We start from the raw sequence: 21,376 nt of genomic DNA on the forward strand, positions 1-21,376 counted from the left end.
GCTCCTGAAGGCAGCATCAGTTCAACATGAATGACTTCACTAAAGTGAAGTCAGTGACGCCCTCTGCTGTCTTTTACCACACACACTGACACACGTAGTAAAGGCAGCATTACCGTGAGAAAACCCTCCGAGCTCAGTAGAAAGTTCATTTGACCTAGTTGATTTTCATTATAATAAATTTACCATGTTATAGCATATCTACAACATAAATCGAGACACGGTTCTATGGGCACTTTAATTCCATTTGGCATTAAAAATATAAACAAGACAATGAAATAATTTTACAGGATTTGTGTAGAAAATGGATGACCAAATTCAGGACAACAAATATCGACAATAGTGTGCAGAGTCTGAACAAGGCTATCTAAAAGGAACACGGGTGCTGTTTTATTTATTTATTTTTTACAACATACGCTTCTTTAAGTGTCAAACTAGATATTGCATTTGTGTGAAGATGGACTATTAATTTAGCTAAACTACAACCTGTTAATAACTTTAAAATTTTAATCGGAAAGACATAAGAACACATGGAGAGGGTAATCACAGTTCTGCAGCTCTGCCTCAGGTGTTGTTAAATTAAACCCGCCAAGGTCGATTTCTACATTTTAGCTGACTTTTTGCACATAATCACAACAGATTGCAAGATAAAATGTTAACAGGATTCACAAACGTCCAAAAAACACAGACACAGCAATGTGCATATATGCACATCAGATGTCAGTATGTCAGATGGCTGATGTGTGATGCTTCAAATGACAACAACTCGCATAAAACACATAACTGGTTCTCCAAAACTAATCCGGTCATCAAGGTGCTGTGTGTTAGTGTAAAATCATGACACACGACAATTGAATACTTAGTTTCACATCTAAGGTAGATAGAAGTATCGCAGTTGTAAGATTTTCCATTGCGATGTTGAAGTGTCAGTGATTTTTACGTGGTGGAAAGGAGTTTGTTAGTAAAAACAACATGCACAGAAATGCCTCATCGTGCTCAAAGGATTCTACTGCCTACAAAGCAGTCGGTGTAACATTTTTGTTGCTAAGTGAGCAGGCAAATTTTGAGGACTCCTACGGGCATTTTAACAGGAAGCTGAAGTAATAGTTTCTATAATCCTCTACTTCTCAAGTAAATGAGCTCCATTTTGATTCAGTTTTGATCGCACCAGTGTTGATCTCCAGTTTTCTGCAACGCGTCAAGTTATCACAGGTCTATCACGTGTGAACTAATAAAGCTTAATTTTTCAAAACCTCACATGTTAGATGGAATGTGAACTAAGTTATGAGTGACTCATCGAAGCACCAGTCAGCAGCAGCATGCTGTAAACGCCAGAGATCCTCTCGCTTCATTCGCACCTTAAATAAATTGTGTTGTTTCTTCAGCATCAGGGGTTCAAACACGAGGAGGAAGGTCCAACACATGGCACGACAGAGGTATCATTCATGGTTGAACGGGTGGATGGGTACAAGATCTTCCAGTCTTTCATTCTACTGTGTGTGAGTCTGTCTAGAAATATACACTTTACACAGGCTGTGCATTGGGTAGGGATGCGCTACTGCAGGTAGCGGTAGACTTTGAAGCAATGGTTGCCAGAGTCTGCGACCACCACGTGTCCGTCGGAGGTGAGGGCCAGTCCTTGCGGGCCGTAGAGCGGGTCCGCTGATGTGTTGATGTAGGAGAGAAAAGAACCACTGCCATCAAACACCTGAGAGACAGAGAGAGAGAGACAGGGGTGTCATCAGTGCTGTGTTTGTATTTGTTTCAACAGCCCTCAGTTTGTCTGAACCCTCCACTGACCTGTATCCTGCTGTTGCCCCAGTCTGCTACTATGATGTTTCCATTGGCGTCCACTGCCACTCCTGTGGGGGCGTTAAACTGACCATTGCCTTCGCCATTAGAACCAAATTTCAGCAAGAATTCCCCCTCTGTGTTGAACACCTAAATTTAGTTTTTTTTTTAAAGACATAACAACAGAGACGTAATGTATTTAAGTTAACAAAGAAAAACAACACTTTTGTATACAATATAAATAATAAAATTATCATAAACATTCTTATGATCCATTAGTTTGATATGCCTTCCCATGTCAACTCAGAGTTTTCTACCTCAAATTTGTGACATTTATCTCTTTTTTTATACCATCAATGGAATCTATATGAGAGAGAGATGCTAACTATTCATATTCATCAAATTAAGTTTTGTCTATGTCTAAGCATGTGTACAAAACAGGATACTGACTGAGGTCCAAAGGTAGTTATTTAAAAGATCAGTAGGCAGTATTTAGTGACATAGCGGTGAAGTTGCAGGTAGTAAACAACAGAAAACCCCAAACTCATCCTGTTCCTCCAAATATGTAGGAAAAAACAACAGTGGACATTTCAAATTTCATCATCCAGAGGGAGAGAGAGAGAGAGTGAGAGAGCGAGAGTGTGTTTGGTTTGTCTGTTGTCGACTACTCTGCAAACATGGCAACGTCACTGAAACGCCGCATTCTAAGGTAACGAAAACACAATGACTCCTATTTGAAGCCATTGTACACAAATTAATACCAACGGATTCGTGAACATGTCAAACGCTGGATCGTTACGGCTCGTGTGCGTAAAAAGCCAAAACATTGTACAGTACACCAGTAATACACCTCCAATGCATTCAGCGAGTTCTCACCTTGACTGAGTGGTTGTGAAAATCTGTCACAATGATTTCATTGTTGTTGTTCACGGCAGCAAAGTGAGGGCCTGGATCAAACCACAGGAAACGGAATACGTTTAAGACACTCGTCAAGTTCAGCTCTTAAATTAAACGAAACAGATGGTGGGTGTTTGTGCAAAACATGCAACTTAAAAGTAGTGAATTAACCAAGCTAGCCGTAACATTATCAATGGTGCAACATGCTGTTTTTAAAACATTTTCTATATGACTCTTATGACTATTGTTTGTTTTAAGATGGCTGAAGTTTTTTTTTTTTTTTTTAACCGCAATCCATTAAGGCGTATGGCTTACAAATATTCCTGTTATAGCCTACAGTGCATCTTCATTCCACATGCGGCTGTGTGCTGGTTGGTGAAAGTCGGGGCTCGGGGGTACTGCACAAAATTACCATTGAGTGTACCTGCAAACTGTCTGTCACCGTTGCCGCGGTTACCAAACTTGGTGACCAGCTTGCCGTTGACCTGGAAGATGAAGATGCAGCAGGCCTTGTTGTCGACCACAATGATGTGACCGTTCTTGTCCACGGCCACACCCTTAGGTCCCATCAGCTTCCCTGAGCCGATCTTGTTCTACAAGTCAAAGATTTCACGTTTCTGTTACACATCTGCCAAGTTCAGTGTTCAAACACAGTTTCCGTGTCAGTGTTTGATGAAGGCCTGCATTCAGGAAATGAGCAACAGGCTTTGCTAAATGGGCCGTGCATTTATTTTGTCAATGCACCTCTGCCTAAAGTCATCCTTCATTTGCCCTGCCCAGGAACATTTATAATTTTCACACCTCATTTGCAGATTACTGGGTTGTTAAGAGAGGTGCTCAGCCTGTTTTAATTAAAGCGAGTGTGTGTTTTTAGATGAAAGGGAACATATTTGTTTGCTTAGGATAATTTAATAGAAGTTTCCCTGCTTTTTTTTTTTTTTTAACCACTGTAATACATCCGTGTGTAATATTACTTTGTAATTACTTTGTCAAACAGACACTTGGATGAAGATAAAGGCTCCACTTACCTTGAACTTGCCTTCGCTTGAAAAGATGCTGACCCATTTGTTGTCATAGTCAGCGATGATGATGTCACCATTGGGGTGGACGGCCACGCCTGTCGGCCGCTGCAGCTGACCCGGGGTCCTGCCCCGGATGCCGAAACGACTTTTAAACAAGCCATCGTTGGAAAAAACCTGCAGGGCACAAAACACACCCCCCAAAAAACTTGAATAAAATAAAAGGTTGACGAGACGCACATTTCCCCTCCTAAAGTTACACAAAGTCTCACTGAAAAGTAAGACTCTAGTGACCTCCTACTAAACTGCTCTTTCTCTGTTGGCTGGGAGCACCATCTTCATCACAGGACGTCATATTTACCTGAACACACTGATTGTTGCTGTCTGCGATCAGCACCTTTCCAAGAGAGGAGGCAGCCACTCCCTGAAGATTAGTGAACTCCCCTTTGTTCCTTCCTTTTGTGCCTACAAGATAAAGTGCAGCCATGTTGGACAGGGTGGTGCGAGCGGTTACCTTTGAACTTGGTCAAACTGTAAAGTTACTTAATTCAGCTACTTGCACAGCATACAACACTGTGCAAAAAAGTCTTGAGCCACCCCATAGATCTTTATATATTGTAAAGTGAGCAGGAGTTTATGGAATCACAGAGTACATCCTCCACCTAGGCTTATAAAAAAGTCTATGTCTTGATGAGGGCAATAAAACACACAGCGTTGGTTGTCGGGTCGACAATGCTTGGGGTTAAGCTTGTTAAGTAATTGCAGGATTCTTGAAAGAGTGAATCTTCAACTCAGTACAAACAGCTAAACTGTGTCTTTTCCATTAAAATAGTACACCTTATTGACACATTCCCCCTCTACCATGAGACAAATATCCATCGTTGTGTTATGCAAAAACATCCTTCAAGATGATTCAGTGTAAAAGACATTGGGAACTACTGGCTTAGGCTACCACACGTTATCACGGGAAGTTGTGTTTAGGCTGCAGTCATGTTTAGATGTCTAAGACAGCAGGCGTTTCCTCCAGTAGGTCATAAAACCTGTCGACTGAGAAGAGCTGTGTGCCAATGTAAACACATTTTATAAAGATGAAAGTTATAGGGGGCTGGTCAACTGATTTTAGTTTTTTTTTTGTTTATATCAAACCTTATTAAAATGAACATCACACTTTATACATAACACGATAACGTACAATTACCTAAAATACATTTTTAACTATGTAATATTGAGTACTTGACAGTCATTCTTACCAATTCTGAAGATGAGATCGTCCTCAATGGGATTCTCTTTCCTCCTCCCAGTGCTGTACATACTGGCCGGCCTCTTGATGGCCTTCTGCTTGATGTGTCCACTGCCGGGAGACTTCAGCCTCTTCTTTGAGCCGTCTGAAGTTGGCGACACATCGATGGATTTTGTGGCCTTTATCTTAAAGGGGCTTCCTTTGATATGTCGGTCATATAAAAGCAGTGACAGATTATAAGTGCCCTCCTTAGGAGCAGAGAACAGGTACTCATAAGTGCCATTCTTGTTGTCCAGTATCTCCCCGTCACCTTTACTGCCATCGGGGGAGGAGATTTCAGCAGTGATGACTGCGTTACCCATCTTGCACAGTTGTCCATCTTTGTCCTTAGTGGTTATGGTGATGGCTGTGGGCACGCCTACCACACAATGCCGTAACCCTTCACCCGTCGCCACAGTCTCAGAGGCCACGGCGTTTGTGGTTATGATGGTGCCCAGGTTATGGATGGATTTCTTTAGTCCCTCTGTCTCCACGAGGAAGTCCAGCTGGTCATTCTCTCCGGGCTGCAGGGGTAGCTCCTGGCTGGCCAGCTCAACGAGGCGCTCCCCCATCTGCTTCTTCACCAGCAGCACCTCGGCCTCTGTGCCATGGCTCAGGGCCTGCTCCGTGAAGTTACAGCTACTGTTGATGCCCTCCTGGCCCTGCAGCAGAGTATCGAGCTGGGATTGGAGCACCTACACGTGCACACAAGGGAACAGCAGGGAGACATTGAGGTTAGATTACATTGGTGAAAATAATTTCAGCCAAGTGAACAAAACAGTTGGTTTTCTTTTTGATTTGAAGATAGTACAGAGAGTGACTCTTGCATCTACAAGAAACTGTCTTTTAGATCTTCTTCTGTTATTAATCTAACATTATGTCTTGTAGAGTCAGGTTGAACCCACTTAAACAGAATAGTTTTATGCTGTCAAGCCCAAATGACACCCAAGCAACCTCTTTTTATAGATGAAAATAAAGAACAGATGACAATAGTCCAGCATTAAGTTTATATTTGGTTCTCAAAGAACAGGGTTAAGGACAGAAAATTAGTCCATAATTGTATTTTATATTGATTCCTCATTTGTGAACCACGAGAGGTTTTAGTTTTCAGACATGCTCATTGGCAGCTTTACTGCTGTGACACCTGGTGGTTACATCATCTTGTGCTGACTTGCAGTGTTCCATCTGTAATATTACCGTCACACAGCGACAGGAATCTGTAATCAAGTGGCTATAAAGTTCTCTTGCATGGTAATGTTTTCTCTCACAAATTTGTGATTTTAAAAACAGCCAGTATGTTTTCTGAAAAATATAAAGCTCCGCTAATTATTTCCATCCACTGTAAAAACTGCAGACATGAAATTAAAACCATCTGAAAGGCGAACTCTTCAATTCTTAATGCTAATGACTGACTTAGTTCTCATGTTTATCAATGTTTAAAAAAAATAAAATGATGACGCATCGGTGCATCACTCCAGGCTTCGAAAGGTAAAAAAAAATAAATAAATCACACAAATGTCACATCAGTTCACAATAGCTTAAACATTTCTGTCTGATCCCCTTCAATTTATCTCCAGCAAAAACATTCCCAGTAGTTTCTGTCCACATTTTACATGAACTGCTTTCATGCCTCCCCCTTGCTTGCAAATGTGACAGATGAAGATCACAGAGTCGTGCAACAGCATGAAGAAATTTGCATCTGATTAACAGTTTGGTAAAAACAGCCCCATATTTTCATGGGTTAGGGTGCAGTCATTGGGCGAGATTACTGTTCTGTTGTGGCTGAATTTTATCTTATGGGTTGCCTCTAAGCTAACGTAGAGAATATTTACTATTAATGATTAATTAATAGTAATTATAATTAAGAATGTATTATGATGACCCTTTAAGTGTTTCCTGTCACACAAGGAGTAAAGCATTACCAATGCATTTCTGTTTCTTATTGTCTCAATACGAAATGTCAGCATCCGGTCATTAACATGTTCCCACAAGTCTGTGTGCCGCAGGCGATTTAAAAGATTACAAAACGAAAAACATCCTTTTTGTGATTGTCTACTTCTCTATTTCTCTTATTCGTGTAAACTCACCCACATTTGGCTATCACAGTCATCTTCCTTTCCAGAGAGGGAGGCCATTAAGCGCTTTGTCTCAAGCTGGAGAGAAATGTTTTGCAAGCAAAACTCCTTCAGCTATCCTCCCAGACCTCAGGAAACTAAAATACTCAGTGTAGACACAGTAAATGCTGAGATCGAGGATAAGAAGCTGTCAGCGTGACGAGAAAGGCTGTACTGTGTTCCCTCACAGCACATGACACACCCAAACCGAACAGAAATAGACAATGCAGCACACTGGCTCCATCTAGCTACAGTAACAAAACACATGAGCGTCCACTGGGCTCCCGAGTGTTGACTCTCCACCAGTCAGTGAATTGCAAATCATTAGCCACCCATGTGATGAAACTCCCAGAGGGAGTGGCAGCATGCTCTTATCCCAACTGAGTGATTGGATATCTGGTTGAAGTGGTGCATTAGCTCCCGAGACCCCCCTGCCCCGCTCTCAACTGGTTAACTGCCGGCCAGGCCAGCTGAGTCCTTGACAAATATCAGCCTGATGGGTGGTCTGTGAGAGGGTAATGGAAAGCATCTCAACTTTTTCCAATTTTTTTTTCCTGGGACAATCATTTTCACAAGCGCACAATCAATACAAACCTTTTCAGAAGCAGATGAAAACAGCAAGGTGCTTTTCGTTGATTAAAAAAAAAAAACTTGCCAACACCCATCGTTAGAGCGACAAACAGCCAAGTCTCAACCTCCCAAATCGCAGCAGCCAAACTCTAGTCTACCTTCAGAGGCCCAGTCATATCCCTCACCTTCTGCTTGACGCCATAGTTGACCTCCAGCTCCATGAGTAACACGCTCTTGCGGACATTGAGAGTCTTCTGCAGCTCATCAAAAGTGCTATGAATGTCATCCTCAATGGAGCTCTTCTGATTGGTTAACTGCTGCAGGATCTCCGACAGCATCTGCAGGGCTGAATCGATCTCTGGTAACCTGGAAGCAACGGGAGTTCTCATGTAGCAAGTCAAGCGTCATGTGACAGAGTGAGAAAATAAAGCAGGGCTGTGTTTGATTCATTCATGTCATCATATTCATTACTTTAAAGGCCGTAGCACAGTGTAACAAATCCTGTTGTTTACCTCTTCTTGACAGCATCTAGCTGGCCCTGTAACGAGGCCTTGTGTTGCTCCACTACATCTTTGAGAGGCACAGTAGGGTGCTCTCCGTGTTCGCCACTCGTGCACTCCTGACACATGGCTGTTTCACACGGAGGACAGTAAAACTCCATGACCTAAGATGCAGGAAATGAAAAGATTAGATTTAAAGATGGGCCAAATTTATTCAGCCATATTCTACCGCAGTGGTTATTTCTGGTCCCGAGTGGATGAATTTCAGCTTTACTGACTTTGCTCACAACTCCTCAGTGACGTTCAGATGGTAGATCCTAAATTAGCATTGCCGTGAACTTTTGTTAAAGTCATAAATGACAAAATAAAATGTCTTTTTTATTTCCCAAAACAGTGCTACATCATGCTGAGCATGAACACACACACACACAAACTAAAATCAAAAGCTTATTAACCAAAAAAGAAAGAAAAAGTAGATCAATATGGGAGGAAAGGGACTTACACTGCCTCCATGGTTGGGGCAGGAGAGCAGTTGGCCCGTAGCCACAGTGGTGATGTTGTTGAGAGCGGCGGCCTCCTGGCTGCAGCTGTCCGGCGCCCGCTGAAGCACGTCCATCAGGTTGGTGATGAAAAAGTTATTCTGCAATGCCGCCACACCCTTCTCCGGAAGGATGGAGGTCTGGCGGCACACAGGGCACGACAGAGTAAGACTGTGGACCGGGATGTAATTCTGCAAGCACCTAGAAGTATAGAGGATACGATGTAAAACACATTCATTAAAAAAAACCTTGTCTTTACACAATATGAATTATTAGCATTCAACTAAAGAATTTAACACCTTCATCCATAATAACCCAGTTCTCAAAGTTTGAGGAACAACATCTTGCCTTTGAGTCCATCTAGTGGTTAAATGTGAAAGTGATTTACAGCAGTACTACACTTGTTTATCAGCTGTACAAGGAAATACAACCAAATACAGCGACCCAACTATGAATCAAATCAAATACTGGTGGAGCTTCTAATCATCAGTGGTTGACATGTTGACACCGTGTCAGCAGAGGTGATAACTAAGAGGTGATAATTAAGAAACAGCAGTGTTTTAAGTACCGTAGTTAAATAGATGCTAAGAAAATCAACATGAGAAAAACTTCTCTTATCAAGGCGCATTATATTTGTGCAGATGTGGGGGCACACTTGAACAGTGAAGCGAGACAAAGTTTAAATCCTTGTGAAGGTTTTTTGCAAATGAGTCTGCAGTTTCAATTCGTGTTTCAGGTAACTTTGTAATGCTCTTAAAGCATTCTGCACATCAAAGCGTTGTCCCTCCTGGTTATCAGCCACCAGCATTTAAACTGCAGGGTCATTATAGTTCTCCACACTTGAATGTCAGGGTAGATTATATGTTACATGGTGCTATTCTTGATTTTGTTGTAATTCTCTTGTATATCCTTGTATTTCCATGTTTCCATCATATACTGTATAGAAGGGGTGGTGGTAGGGAAAGGCTATTCAAGCAGTCAGACGAACATGAAATAACTGATAAATACAGCTGGGTGACAAATCTAATGACTCATCATCTGGAGATTCAGACAGCTTGGAAACTAACTTGTAAATGTGCATTTTGTTCTTTGTCAGGCTGACTTTGACTGTACACATCACATGTGTTTTAATATGCTATATAGACCATATTTATGACTGCATCAAACATCTTGTTGTATGTGGTTAAAAATACATGAGGCTAGACAAGCTTTTCAACATACATATTTGCAAGTGTAATAATGTTTTTCTGCCTCTAAGAATTAAGAACTACACTGCAGGTTTGAAGCTTATTTAGTTGTCTGGGTTTTATTTTGCAACCAACTTATGGTTAGTTAGATGCTCTAGCTGATAAAAGGAAAGCCCTGCACAGAAATCCAACACAATGCACAGCTAGATGATACACCATACAAAGAGGGCAGACAAATATAATATTGAATGTAACAGTATAATGACTCCAGAAGCAACCAGAGCAAAGGGAACAGCCAGGCACCATCCACAGTCTCTCTTTTGTGTCACAAACAAAAGCTGGTTAACAGTGAGAATGAGACCAACATGCAACAGCATTGCTCACCATGTCCTGTGAAACAATGCTTACATTTACCACAACATGGCTGTGGTGATTGAACAGTCATATTACTGTATCCCTCTTATGCTGAAGCTTAACTAGCCCTGTCCCATGTAAAAATTTCACAGCTCAGTAACTCCACTCACCTCTCACAGAAGGTGTGCAGGCAGGGCAACACTTTAGGGTTTTCGTAGCGGTCCAGACATATGCTGCAGATCAAGAACTGCTTGTCAATTTGGCGAACGACAGGACTGGGAAGAGTGGAGCCTTCACTGGCCATCCTAATACTCTGACACAGGAGTCCCCCTTCCTCTTACCCTGCACCCTGCAGAGTGGCACAAGAGAGCACAAAAGTCTGTCAGGACACAGGAAATATAACAGAGCATATGATCAAACACACAATGACAATGTCATGGAGGTGAGTGGAAATCTGTGGGTGATAAAGATAAGAGTTTTAGGTCGAAAGTGTAACTGGCCTGTTCCTTCAGTGTCCTTTACTGCGAGATGAAATGCAAATGCACTGAACTGGGATGTAAGTGATCAGTAGAGCGAGCTCATTAACATACAGTTACCATCTCTCATCATTATATCAGCAGGAATATACACAACATCATGAAACCCTTGATCATAAAATAATTTCCTTACAAGGTCCATTCCATGTTTGGACTATATTATAGGAGATAGGTGGTATCCCTGCTAAAAAAATACAGAAAAAAGTGATGGGGTGGCTGACATGTAGAGAAAATGTTCCTAAAACTGGATTAAATCATTATCTAACCATGTCTTTTAATTAATTTCTGATTACAAGCGACCCATGACTTCAGCAGTCTATCTGAAACCAAGGCTGGATATGAATTTAACAAAACAGCTTGTGATCAAAGAATGATTTTGATGTGGGACAATTATGTCGAGCCAGGATCTCTCTTGGTATTTTTTTTAGAAAAAGTCCAATGAGTGGATTCATGGTTATTGGAAGCCTAAAGATAAAAAAAAAAAAAAAAAAAAAACAACCTAAAACTACTACTTCTACTATAAGAAAAAGTAGAAGTAGTTGAAAGACTATCAATCAAAGGTAATCTTATGACACCGTGGTGGGTCTTCGCCCTCATGTTGGGGAATACTGCAGTAGAGGAAGCAGAAGCTGTGCTGGCTACTTGTCGTAAAAAGGCTTTTCAAGAAATAAATATTTGATTATGAAGTAAAAGCACAGCACTGATCAGCACGCATTAGAGAGACGCAGAGCTGAAACCACGGAAATGAAACACTGCAACGGAGCAAAATCTTTACACCGACTCTGCCTTCCATATTTTGCTCCCCAGTTTTCTCTGAAGCGTCTTTCCTTACATAATTCTGCATGTGAGATATTCCTGTAACATTATCTGGCAGCTAACACACAGAAAGTGTGTCAGTGCTTTTATTGTCTCTCCACATTCAAGACGGGGACAAAAACAGGCCACCTCTGGTGCTGAGAGGAAACCTTTAGGGACAGCACTTCTTTCTTTGGTGCCTGCACTTTCTCTTTCTGCTTTGTCTTAATTTCACTCTCTTATACACGTCTCCTCCTCTCATCCTCCTCTCTGACAGCACAAAAGATGGCCTGTAACTATGATGTCATGTTTCAATAAGACTGAAAATGTGCAGTGGAGGATACAATTACTGTTATGATGAATGTCTTGTGCTGTCACCTTGTAATCATCAAACTTTCCAGGATGTTTGATGGTTGGTATGTGATGTATCCAACGTAATTAGTCAGACACCGACCAGTCAAGGAAGAATAAAAGCTACTGTAATTGTAACAGAAAAACCTTACTAATGAAGCAAAATCTTCACTCCTTAACAAGGTTATCTAAGAACTGATCCCCATTCCCAAACAGGTGTCCCGGTATAGAATGAAAGCAGTCTGAGAGATGTGAATGACAGCATGCCAGCACATACATGCACACAGAAAAGCTCAGATTAGAGGCAGTGTGTTTATCACACTCACCAGCTCTGCAGAGCAGATGAACAGAGTATCAAATGCGGCACAGATTACTCAACAAAAAAAAAATCCTAACATCCTGCCGACTGCCACAACAGAAGCACGGCTGTGCTGCCAGTGCACAAGGTCGCCGCAGCCACACAACTCTCCACTCTTATATAATCAGATCCGCAGCAGCTAAGAGGAATGATTCCTGCTGGATTGAGTCGTCATCTAACATGCAGAGGAAGGCACACATGGTCACATGAAGACGAATATAATGAGGGGGATTTAAGGGAAATGGAAATATTTGCACCTTTGAGCACAGAGGCATTCCATTCCAACAGTTATCAACAGAGCAACTATATCAATATTGAGAGGAAGACTTACAGTGCTGCATGTATAGACAGATCAGCAGGCGTCATCCAGTTCAGTCCACAGTTCAAAACACTGGCTCCGAAAGAGTCAAACCGAAATAATTCTATCTGTATCAAATCCCTCTAAACCTGCCTTCAAGTCATATCAGTCCTGACATGAAATGATGCTTCGCTCCTATCTGCAACAACAAGCCAAACACGAGATGCCAGGATGTGTGTGAGCAGGACGGCTTCTTCGTGTGTTTATGGGTGTGTGCACACGTGAGCAAAGTTGAGGAGGAGCAGTGGAGCCAGATTGTGTTTCAGTTTTACATCATCTCTTCCCCCTCCCTTCCTATATCCCTCCCCATTTCCCTCTTTCCCACCACTTCCTCTCCTCCCATCACTTCATCATTCCCAGCTCAGCCTGTGCCGTCCATTCATCTCCCTCCCTCCTCTCTGTCTGAAGTAAATGCTGCCTCACTGCAGCACGGCGCAACGAGCGTGTGCAGCATTCAAGAGTATGCGAGCGATTATTGGCTGACGGCTGGTGAGCTAACAAATATATAAAAAATAAAAGATAAAAGGAGAGCAGTTAAGGGTTCCCTCTGCGGCCAAAAGAGATGAAGTCACAGGACTCTTTCTGAGGGCAGTTGTGTGCAGGTTGCTGACTCACCATGCAAACACAGACATATTCATATTCGATGTCTGACTTTCCTTTTGTTCATTTTTTATGAGGGAAGGAAATAAGGAAGAAAGGAAATAGATGAGCAGACACCTTCCACTTTAGAGAAAAGAGGACACCTGATATGAAATGTCTAGATTCATCTTGATCATAGCACTACTGCCACCATCAAAACTGGACTTCATAAATCTGTTCATAAATCTGTTAAACCACGAAGCCAAATTTGCTGTGTGTGCTTTGCTGTTGTTGGAAAATTAGACACTCTTTGAAAAAGGTTAATATAGTGCGTTTTGCATTATTCTAAGCCAGTAAGCACACAGAGACATAGGAGTTACTCGTGCGTTTGGTCAGCGCAATGATTTAAATGGTGCTTAGTGCATGAGTCCAACAGGTCTGTTTTTCTTCTCACCGACAGCTGTTGAGTTTCAGAAAGTTGTTTGAAAGCAGACAACATATCAGAGCTGAACACGCAGTATGAACGAGAACACCGCTGAACTGCACAGATTCTAACATTTAACTTACAGTCAAAGTTTACATACACTCATATTGGCCACAAAGAATTCGGGAAACAAGTTTTGATATACTATTTTCTATAAATTCAAGTTAAAATGTCTTGACTTTCCGAGGCCAAAACTTAACTCCCTGATAACTGCAGCTGCCAGCTTATCTGTGCTAACTTTAAAAAGGATTAACAGCACTAATTAGTTTGATCAGCACATAATACGATGGGAATCCTAAACAGATAACGAATGATCGAAGATATCAAAGATATCTGCAGTCTAAACAATTAGATATAACTAAGTTAGAGGCAGCTGGTGGAAAAAGAAGCTCCTGCTTCAAAATCAACAGGTTCAAGCTCTACCATGTGGCAAAGAAAATATCTTTTGTGGGAATGTTTTTAAGTCAAATGAGACAAGGATTGAAATTTTTGGCTTATTTGGAGGTGTAAAGGTGAGGCCTTTAAACCCAAACATACAGTAATAACTGCTGGCACAGGCAATGTTGGACCACATAAAATGGATGGAATAATGAAGGAGGAGAACAACCTCAAACCACCAACAAGACAGCTGAAACTTTGACACAGCCGACTTCTTCCACCGACACTAATACAGAGCAACCATTAAAACTGGTTGTGGAATGGATAAAGATGACTAGCATTCTGCTTTTGGACCTCAACGCGGTTATAAATATGTGAACCAAGCCAAGAAAGTAACAACTTTAATTTGGCTCTGACAATTTTGTACGTGTTGTACAAAAAAAAAAAAAAAATTATTATCAAGGATTCATATTTAGGACTTTGTTTAAATAGCACAAATATCTTCCGTTTATTGATTTCTTGCAATTCTTTGTGAAATAAACCATTGAAAACCATTGAGAACTCCATAATTAAAGTTCATTTAAACTTCCAAGCAGAAATTAAGAAAAAAGATGTTTCAGTCAACATATTTCCTTGTTGAAACTAAAAAATGGTAACTCTTCCTAACAATTGCTTGTATCTGAGATGCGTCACATGTTACCGATCATTTAGGGCAGAAATTGGTTAGTATGGGCACAATAAGTGACGGAATGATCAATGGCAAAAACTGAAATCCCACTCTAAAATCTCTCACCGTTTAAGTCACGCATGTCTTTTTGTACAATCTGATATGAAGGAGCACCTTTTTCTGTTTATGTTTATGCATTTAGCAGACGCTTTTATCCAAAGCGACTTACAAATTAAGGTCTTTATAAAAAGTCTGCACAAACAGGTTGAATTTATTTACAACTTGGGGTTTTGATTTACATACAGGAAAAAAAATCCTTTCTTTGAAAATTACAACAGCAAAAAAAAAAAGAAAAAAAAACAATTCTGGATGTATTATTTTAGACTAGAAGACATTTTCAGAATGGATTTTTAAAAAAAATCATATTATCCAACTATGTGGCTTTTCAGCTGGGATTTGTTGACTGGAAAATTCTTAAATCCTTCTGCCTCTATGTCAAATGTAATTGACCTTGGTGGAACTGTTTCTTATATTTCATTATGCTTGGCAGGCTCAACAGCTGTTCCAGTGAGCTCATCTCAGCCTCTGGAAAACACAGCGAGATCATTCAGTCAGAGGAGTGGGACACAAAACAAGACAAACCAGAGCAGGAAAGGGACTAAAATGCTGGCCTAATGGCCTGTTGCATGGGGTCTAAGATCAGCCTGCAGGCTAATGGCAGCAATCATCAATTTGTAAAGGTTCATCTCTGACTTAATGTTTCTAGTTCCATGTTTTTGTTAGCATCAAGAGTTCTCGTGAAAAGCACCAAGCCAACAGTGTGTCAGTACTTGTCCAACTTCCCCTCCCTGCCTTTGGCACTCTGCCCGTGAGCATTTCCTCTTAATAAAGATTTGGATCTTTAAGAAAGCAGGACAGAAACATGGTTTGATCTTATTCTGGTTTGCATTGTTCAAGATGTCAGTTGGCTCGGGTGTTTGAACACATGCCACTCAAATTGAGGCAATGCAAGGCACTGTAAAGCATTTGTTGAGATATATTTTCAGCAGTGAGTTTTATATAAACATGAATGAACTTTAAAAAGCAGCTACTGTAAGCGTGTAATTGATTAAAAACACAGTCTAGTGCCCCGTTCTTCGTGTAACGTGGCTTTAACAGACGTGGGGCTTGAAGCCACACACCGGTCAGTCAGCTAAGACTGTTCTGAGTCAGACTCCAAAACAACTGACCGAGGTACAGGCTGAGATCAAAGTCAAATATGAGGAAACAACTAACTAGAACAGGAGAAGCAAAATAAATAGTTGAAAAGTTTGACTAAGATGAGTGTAAAGACAATCTGGCAACTGTGTAGCGATGAGCTGGTGATATACATATGGAGTACTATGATTAAATGAATAAACCCGGGCGATAAAACAGGTGGGAAAACAAACAAAGGAGGTAAAAAGAGACTGTGAAGGATTTCTAAAGACGACAGAAAATGACAAACAGGAGGCCAAAGCCATGAGAGATGAAGCTCTGTGGCACAGACAAATTAAGTATGGCAGGCATTAGCGACACAGACACTAACTGTTAGTCAGAGCTATTTCATCCCTGGTTTTGGGGATTTTTGGGGGATATCAAGTAAATGGAAATGACCACACCTGTCATTCACAGGTTTCCATACAAATAAACAATAATATTTCTCTGTAGCCACGGCAGTGGTCAAAATCCCTGCTTTCAGTGGTTGTCTTTGATTTGAATAATGCAAACATTTGCTCTCGGGAGTCGTATTTTAGAAGGGTGTTTAATTATGCTGCTCCCTCTGCTTGGAATCAGCTGCAGAAACAGCTTAATCTGAAGGAGTTGATTCACTAAATAAATTAAAAGAGGTTAACAATTTGGAGGCAGGAACATCTGGCTGCAAATGTCATGTAGGATGACTCTAACTGTCTCAGTTTGATAATCTCTTCTGACATTTTTGTCCTTTTATGACCAGTTTTGTTGTACTGTAGATTATTCATGTGATACAAACTGTTTTGTGAATCTTTCTTATGGGATAGATATTTAAATCTCATTAGTTCTGTTCTTTTTTTAAATAAGAGTGTGTTCCTTCCCAAAATGTGCCCATGTGGCAAATGTGCATTTTAGAGGACAGTTTGAGGTTTTCCAGGAAAATAAAAAATAAAAATAATAAATCAGCCTAGGCTTTTAAAAACAAAGCCTCAGATCATAAGGGGTCAACGTGAAAAAAAAAAAATCTAATTAAATCAGAAATTATGTAAAGTGGCCTTTAAATATTAATCAGCAGCTATGTTTAAAAATGTATTCTGATGCTGTTAAATGTTTTATTGCTTCAGTATTCATAAACAAAGCAGCCAAAGAGGCAGATCTTTACAATCATCATCAGCTGATAAACAATGAATTGGCTTTTCAGTTGCAAGCCATAATCTACAATTACAACAATACACATAGGGCAGGACGTACTCAGGTTCAAAAGGGCAAACATAGCCATTATGTCAGAACCTAAATGAAAGTCAACATGAAGAAGCAACATTAATAGCTCAGGGGCACAAACCCATCCAAACACCGAGAAGCAAACACGTAACCTAACCTGTTTAAGCTGCTTCACTCTTAACACCTACATCGTTAGCCCTGAAGCCTCAAGACAATTCAAAGACTAACAAACACAGCAAAAAAAAAAAAAAGAGCGATAATTAAAAACAATAACAACCTGTTCTCCAACTCTCTCTTAAACTTTGATTGCTGTAGAGTATGTTGAGATTCTGAGCTTTGATTTGAAGCCATTTCCACTCACCAGTATGAAGAGGACATGTTTCATTCAGCTCTTGTGAGTATGTTTCAGGTTTTGCTTTACATGGTGGGCTGCAATTTATTCCAGGTTTCCCTCTGCTGGTGTCCTGCAGCTCTTTCCAGAGCACTGACCTCAGTTGTTTTTACCATCTCTCCATTTCTGAACACAGAACATACGGCATTACTCTGCACAACGGTAAAAACACTGCCTGGTCAGAACGAACTCTTCCCACAGTGAGGGTGTAGACAAACAGGTGACTTAATTTCTGTGGCACATGTTCATTAAGAGAACAGAGCGTTTCTGTGAGACAGCACTGATGTTGAGCAGGTTGTTTGTCTCAATCCACTTGCACATTACAGAGCAGTTTCTGATGTTTTATGATGCAAGACTCATTAGCTTGTCAAGGCAGAGGTCCAAGAGTCCTGCCACATGCAGGTTTATTGGTAAACTAGAAAGGAATTTAATGGCTGACATTTTACAACAGTTTTTCTCTCTTTATAAAAAAAAAATGCAGATCCACTCTGTTTCTTCTTTGTGCGGGTTTAATGAAACTGGAGAAAATGTAAGCATTCACAACAAATAAAAAATAAAAAAAATAATGTTTTGTTCGTTTGTTTTTTTACAGAAAATGTTGAAAAGATTGATAAGCTAGGGGGAATAGAAGAAATACAGTGGGGACAGTGCTAAAAAAAAGTTCAAATTTATGCCTTATTGTATTTCAAATGCATCTGTAAAAAAAGTTGCCCTGACTCGGTTGTACAAGTACCAACCGTCAGCTGTGAGGACAAAAAAATATGATTGTGATGACTTAATCGTACATTTCTATCAGTTTCAAGCTGGGGTAAACATTCAAGTACGCCCATCAAACATAAAAGGAATCTGACAATTTGGACGGCAGAATTGCATTAACCCATCCATCAGGCCCGACATAATGACTGCTGAAATTGAGAGCTACAAATGGCCTTCCACTTAGCTGCCTGGCAACAGCTCTCATGTGTTCATAATGTCTTAAAATCACCGTGATCAGGGGCAGCAACATGGACAGAATACTGAAATGACTGGGCCGCCTCTGTGTTCTCACATGAGTATCGTAATCTGTGACTTGACAGTTCACAGTTGAGTTTATTCATTTTCAGCCTATTCAAAATATGCACAGAAATTCAGAGGGTCAATACTTGCAGTTATGACCCTGGTAGGCACACCATTATATCAAAATAATTTTTTCTTTAGCAGTTCAAGGAAGTTTCCACAAATGGTCCAAAACTAAGCATTCCTATAACCTTTCAAACCGTCTGTTTCAGGGGAATCAAGGGCTTTATGTGCCATAATCATTGCAGAGGGTGACATAAGCCCCACCCATGGATTATAAGAACACTCATGCTAATCTCAAGCATCCACTAAGGACAACATGATGAGAGATTACAGTGGCAGCGTATGCCTTTAGCCAACACCATATCAATCCTCCCCATTTGAACGTGTAAAACAAAAGGAACAACTTTAAAGGCTACAGATCAAAGTTTGGGGTCAGTTATGTTAGTAAAGCTGTTGTTTGGACAGATTGAAGACATCTTTTATAATGAACAAACAACAAAGCTTTTGTTTAGCCCGTATTTCTATGATTTTGCTAGTATTCTATAAGGTTTGGCTTATTGCATTCTCATGCTTCTAAGAAAAGGCCCACACGCTGAGAGACTACAGAAACCCTGAGTCAGAGCGTCACTCGACTATATATCTGCCAACCATGCACTCTGGGGACACAAGATAAGACAATGCTCTGTGTGGATGTGTGTGTGTGGGTGTACGTTAACGGCCGACCTCAATTTAGAGCCTACAGATGTGCAACTGTAAGGCCATTGGAAACTGTTCATGCTGCACATCTGTCAGCCAGAATTCAGTGAGGCTGAAACTCTGCGCCCCAACGTCAACACAAAGTGTACTTCCTGAGTAAAACAGTGACAGCATAAAATGGTTCTAGTTTTAACATTCAGTTAATATTTGACTGAAAGACCTCTTTTTAGAGTTCGTAACCATCACAAATCGCTAGTTTCGATATTCAATCACTATTTCACACGTTGTGTTGGAGATTACTTTATTGGCTTCAAGCAGTTACCAGGAGACCACAGGAGGTCATTTTATTACGCTTGTATTGTACCGAACTAACTAAAGCCAAGACATAACACCCTCATTGGTGAGATGCATCTGAATACACTGCTAATACAGAATTTCAGGATTCTAGAAGGTTTAAATGAACTGATAAGACATTATTTATGCTCTCGTGTCATTATCATTATGATGTTCTTTCACACAAAAGCACACATGCAAGCACTTACTGCAGTCTGAAAAAAAACAAATGTTTGTCCTGTGCACCTGCAGCTTTTTTAAAAGACAAAAGTGCTGCAGCCAGCGAGCATCCCTGAGAGGCAAATTAAAAATAAAGTGCGCAGAAATAAGGTCGAAGCACTTTTGCTGAAAGCAGACAGTATGTGTTCCCGTGAGTACCTGAGTCAAAGTGATTTGAAGCTGGAACCCGTATTTCAAGTATTAGCTCAGACGACTTCCAGGGAAATGAATTGGAATTACAGAGTCATCGTTTTCATAATCTTTTCCTTTTATAGAAGCCAAACAGACTGAAACACAAACGGTTTTTCGGTATTGAAGTCCTACAGATACTCCCTTCATTCAATTACAAATCTTTTCTTGTTTCCTCCTTTTTTCTCTTATCTTTCTTTCATTCATCACAGTGTCCACTCTTTCCAGGCCTCCTCCCCGTGTTTAACTCCCAACCATCCCACTTACTTCAACTCCATGGCTGTTTGTTTTCTCCTGTCCTCTCTCTTCTCTGGGGGTGGGAAGACAAATGCAGCTCTCTGTCACCTAGACCTTCTGATTTCTGATATGCTGTAGTGTGTGGAGTGGGCCGAGAAGGGAACGCATGTGAAAGGCCTGAGTTGTTACAATAATCCAAACAGACTGACAGGGAGCCACTGGCTGTGCAGAGGCAGAGCGGGGAGGGCCCTGTGGTGGTGTGCATGGGAAGAAAGGACCAATCAGAGGGGAAAGAGAGGCTGGAGGAGGCTGGGCTTATAGCTTGTCCTTTAACCACACTGAGGGTAAGAGTCCCAGAGGCCTGACAGGCACAGAAGAGGAACAGATAAGAAGTGACAGAGGGCAGAGGATCAGACAAAAAAAAAAGAGGAAATCAAGCATGTTAAATGGATCAACATTATTTTATGCTGCACCCTCCCTGGTGCACCACACAGCACGGCACTTCACATATTCAAATAAGCATTTTTTATATTTTGTCCTTTTTTTTTTTCTTCTTTTTTTCTGTGAAGCATCCTATCCTATTTCAACTATTTGACCTTGTTTTGTCAAATGGGCAACATGTGTCCATGAGCTGCATTTTTCTTTAAGACAGCTGGGACAACATCATATGTAAAAAATCATAGAGTGAAACCTTCAAAGCCAAAAAGATCATGTCTCTTCATAAAACTAAGACAGGGTTGAAAACAAATACAGTTTATCCACTGGCAAACCTTAGAATCTTTGATGGAAACGTTCAAGCGTAACAGCAGGCCAAGCTTGAAGTAATTAAATGAAGCCTGTCACAAACATAAGAGAAAGCCACCATAACCTTAACAATCATCTGAATGATGGCCACAACAACATTACAGACACACGCGAGCACGAAGAGCACAACTGCAGCTGTTTAATCCGACTCAAGCAAAGCCTGTAAACGAGACCAACAGAATCACTTCAATTCAAATAGACCAAACAGGGAGACAACCGTTTTAAACAAAGGGCCCAAAACATTACGCTTATTTAGCAGAGG

At 40.8% G+C, this 21,376-nt stretch overlaps 1 protein-coding gene across 3 annotated transcripts; it reads right to left on the minus strand.

Annotated features, from left to right (window-relative positions):
- Positions 1-221: 221 nt before the first annotated feature.
- Positions 222-20,542, minus strand: trim2a (tripartite motif containing 2a). 3 transcript variants are annotated; one of them, XM_072384794.1, is made up of 12 exons: positions 20,341-20,542; positions 10,418-10,596; positions 8,670-8,907; positions 8,180-8,331; positions 7,853-8,033; positions 4,955-5,678; positions 4,066-4,169; positions 3,714-3,881; positions 3,098-3,278; positions 2,665-2,735; positions 1,798-1,938; positions 222-1,705 (listed from the first exon to the last, which is right to left on the minus strand). In XM_072384794.1, exons 2-12 carry the CDS (start codon positions 10,549-10,551, stop codon positions 1,553-1,555), a joined length of 2,247 nt encoding a protein of 748 aa, XP_072240895.1. In that variant the 5' UTR covers positions 10,552-10,596; positions 20,341-20,542; the 3' UTR covers positions 222-1,552. The 3 variants fall into 3 exon arrangements, with proteins under 3 accessions (XP_072240895.1, XP_072240897.1, XP_072240896.1); XM_072384796.1 differs by having other exon boundaries at positions 3,110-3,278; positions 20,341-20,541; XM_072384795.1 differs by lacking the exon at positions 20,341-20,542 and adding an exon at positions 12,619-12,934.
- Between the last annotated feature and the right edge of the window lie 834 nt (positions 20,543-21,376).

This window comes from Leuresthes tenuis, unplaced genomic scaffold (genome assembly GCF_036924035.1).
Source record: "Leuresthes tenuis unplaced genomic scaffold, fLeuTen1.0.hap1 SCAF_4, whole genome shotgun sequence".
Lineage (NCBI taxonomy): Eukaryota > Metazoa > Chordata > Actinopteri > Atheriniformes > Atherinopsidae > Leuresthes > Leuresthes tenuis.

Coding starts and splice junctions, on each gene's coding strand:
- trim2a (XM_072384794.1), bottom strand. CDS start 10,551: ATGGCCAGTGAAGGCTCCACTCTTCCCAGTCCTGTCGTTCGCCAAATT. Junction 2,736..3,097: donor GTTTGCAGGTACACTCAATG/GTAATTTTGTGC, acceptor GGTTTGATCCAG/GCCCTCACTTTGCTGCCGTG. Junction 1,706..1,797: donor GGGGCAACAGCAGGATACAG/GTCAGTGGAGGG, acceptor TCTGTCTCTCAG/GTGTTTGATGGCAGTGGTTC.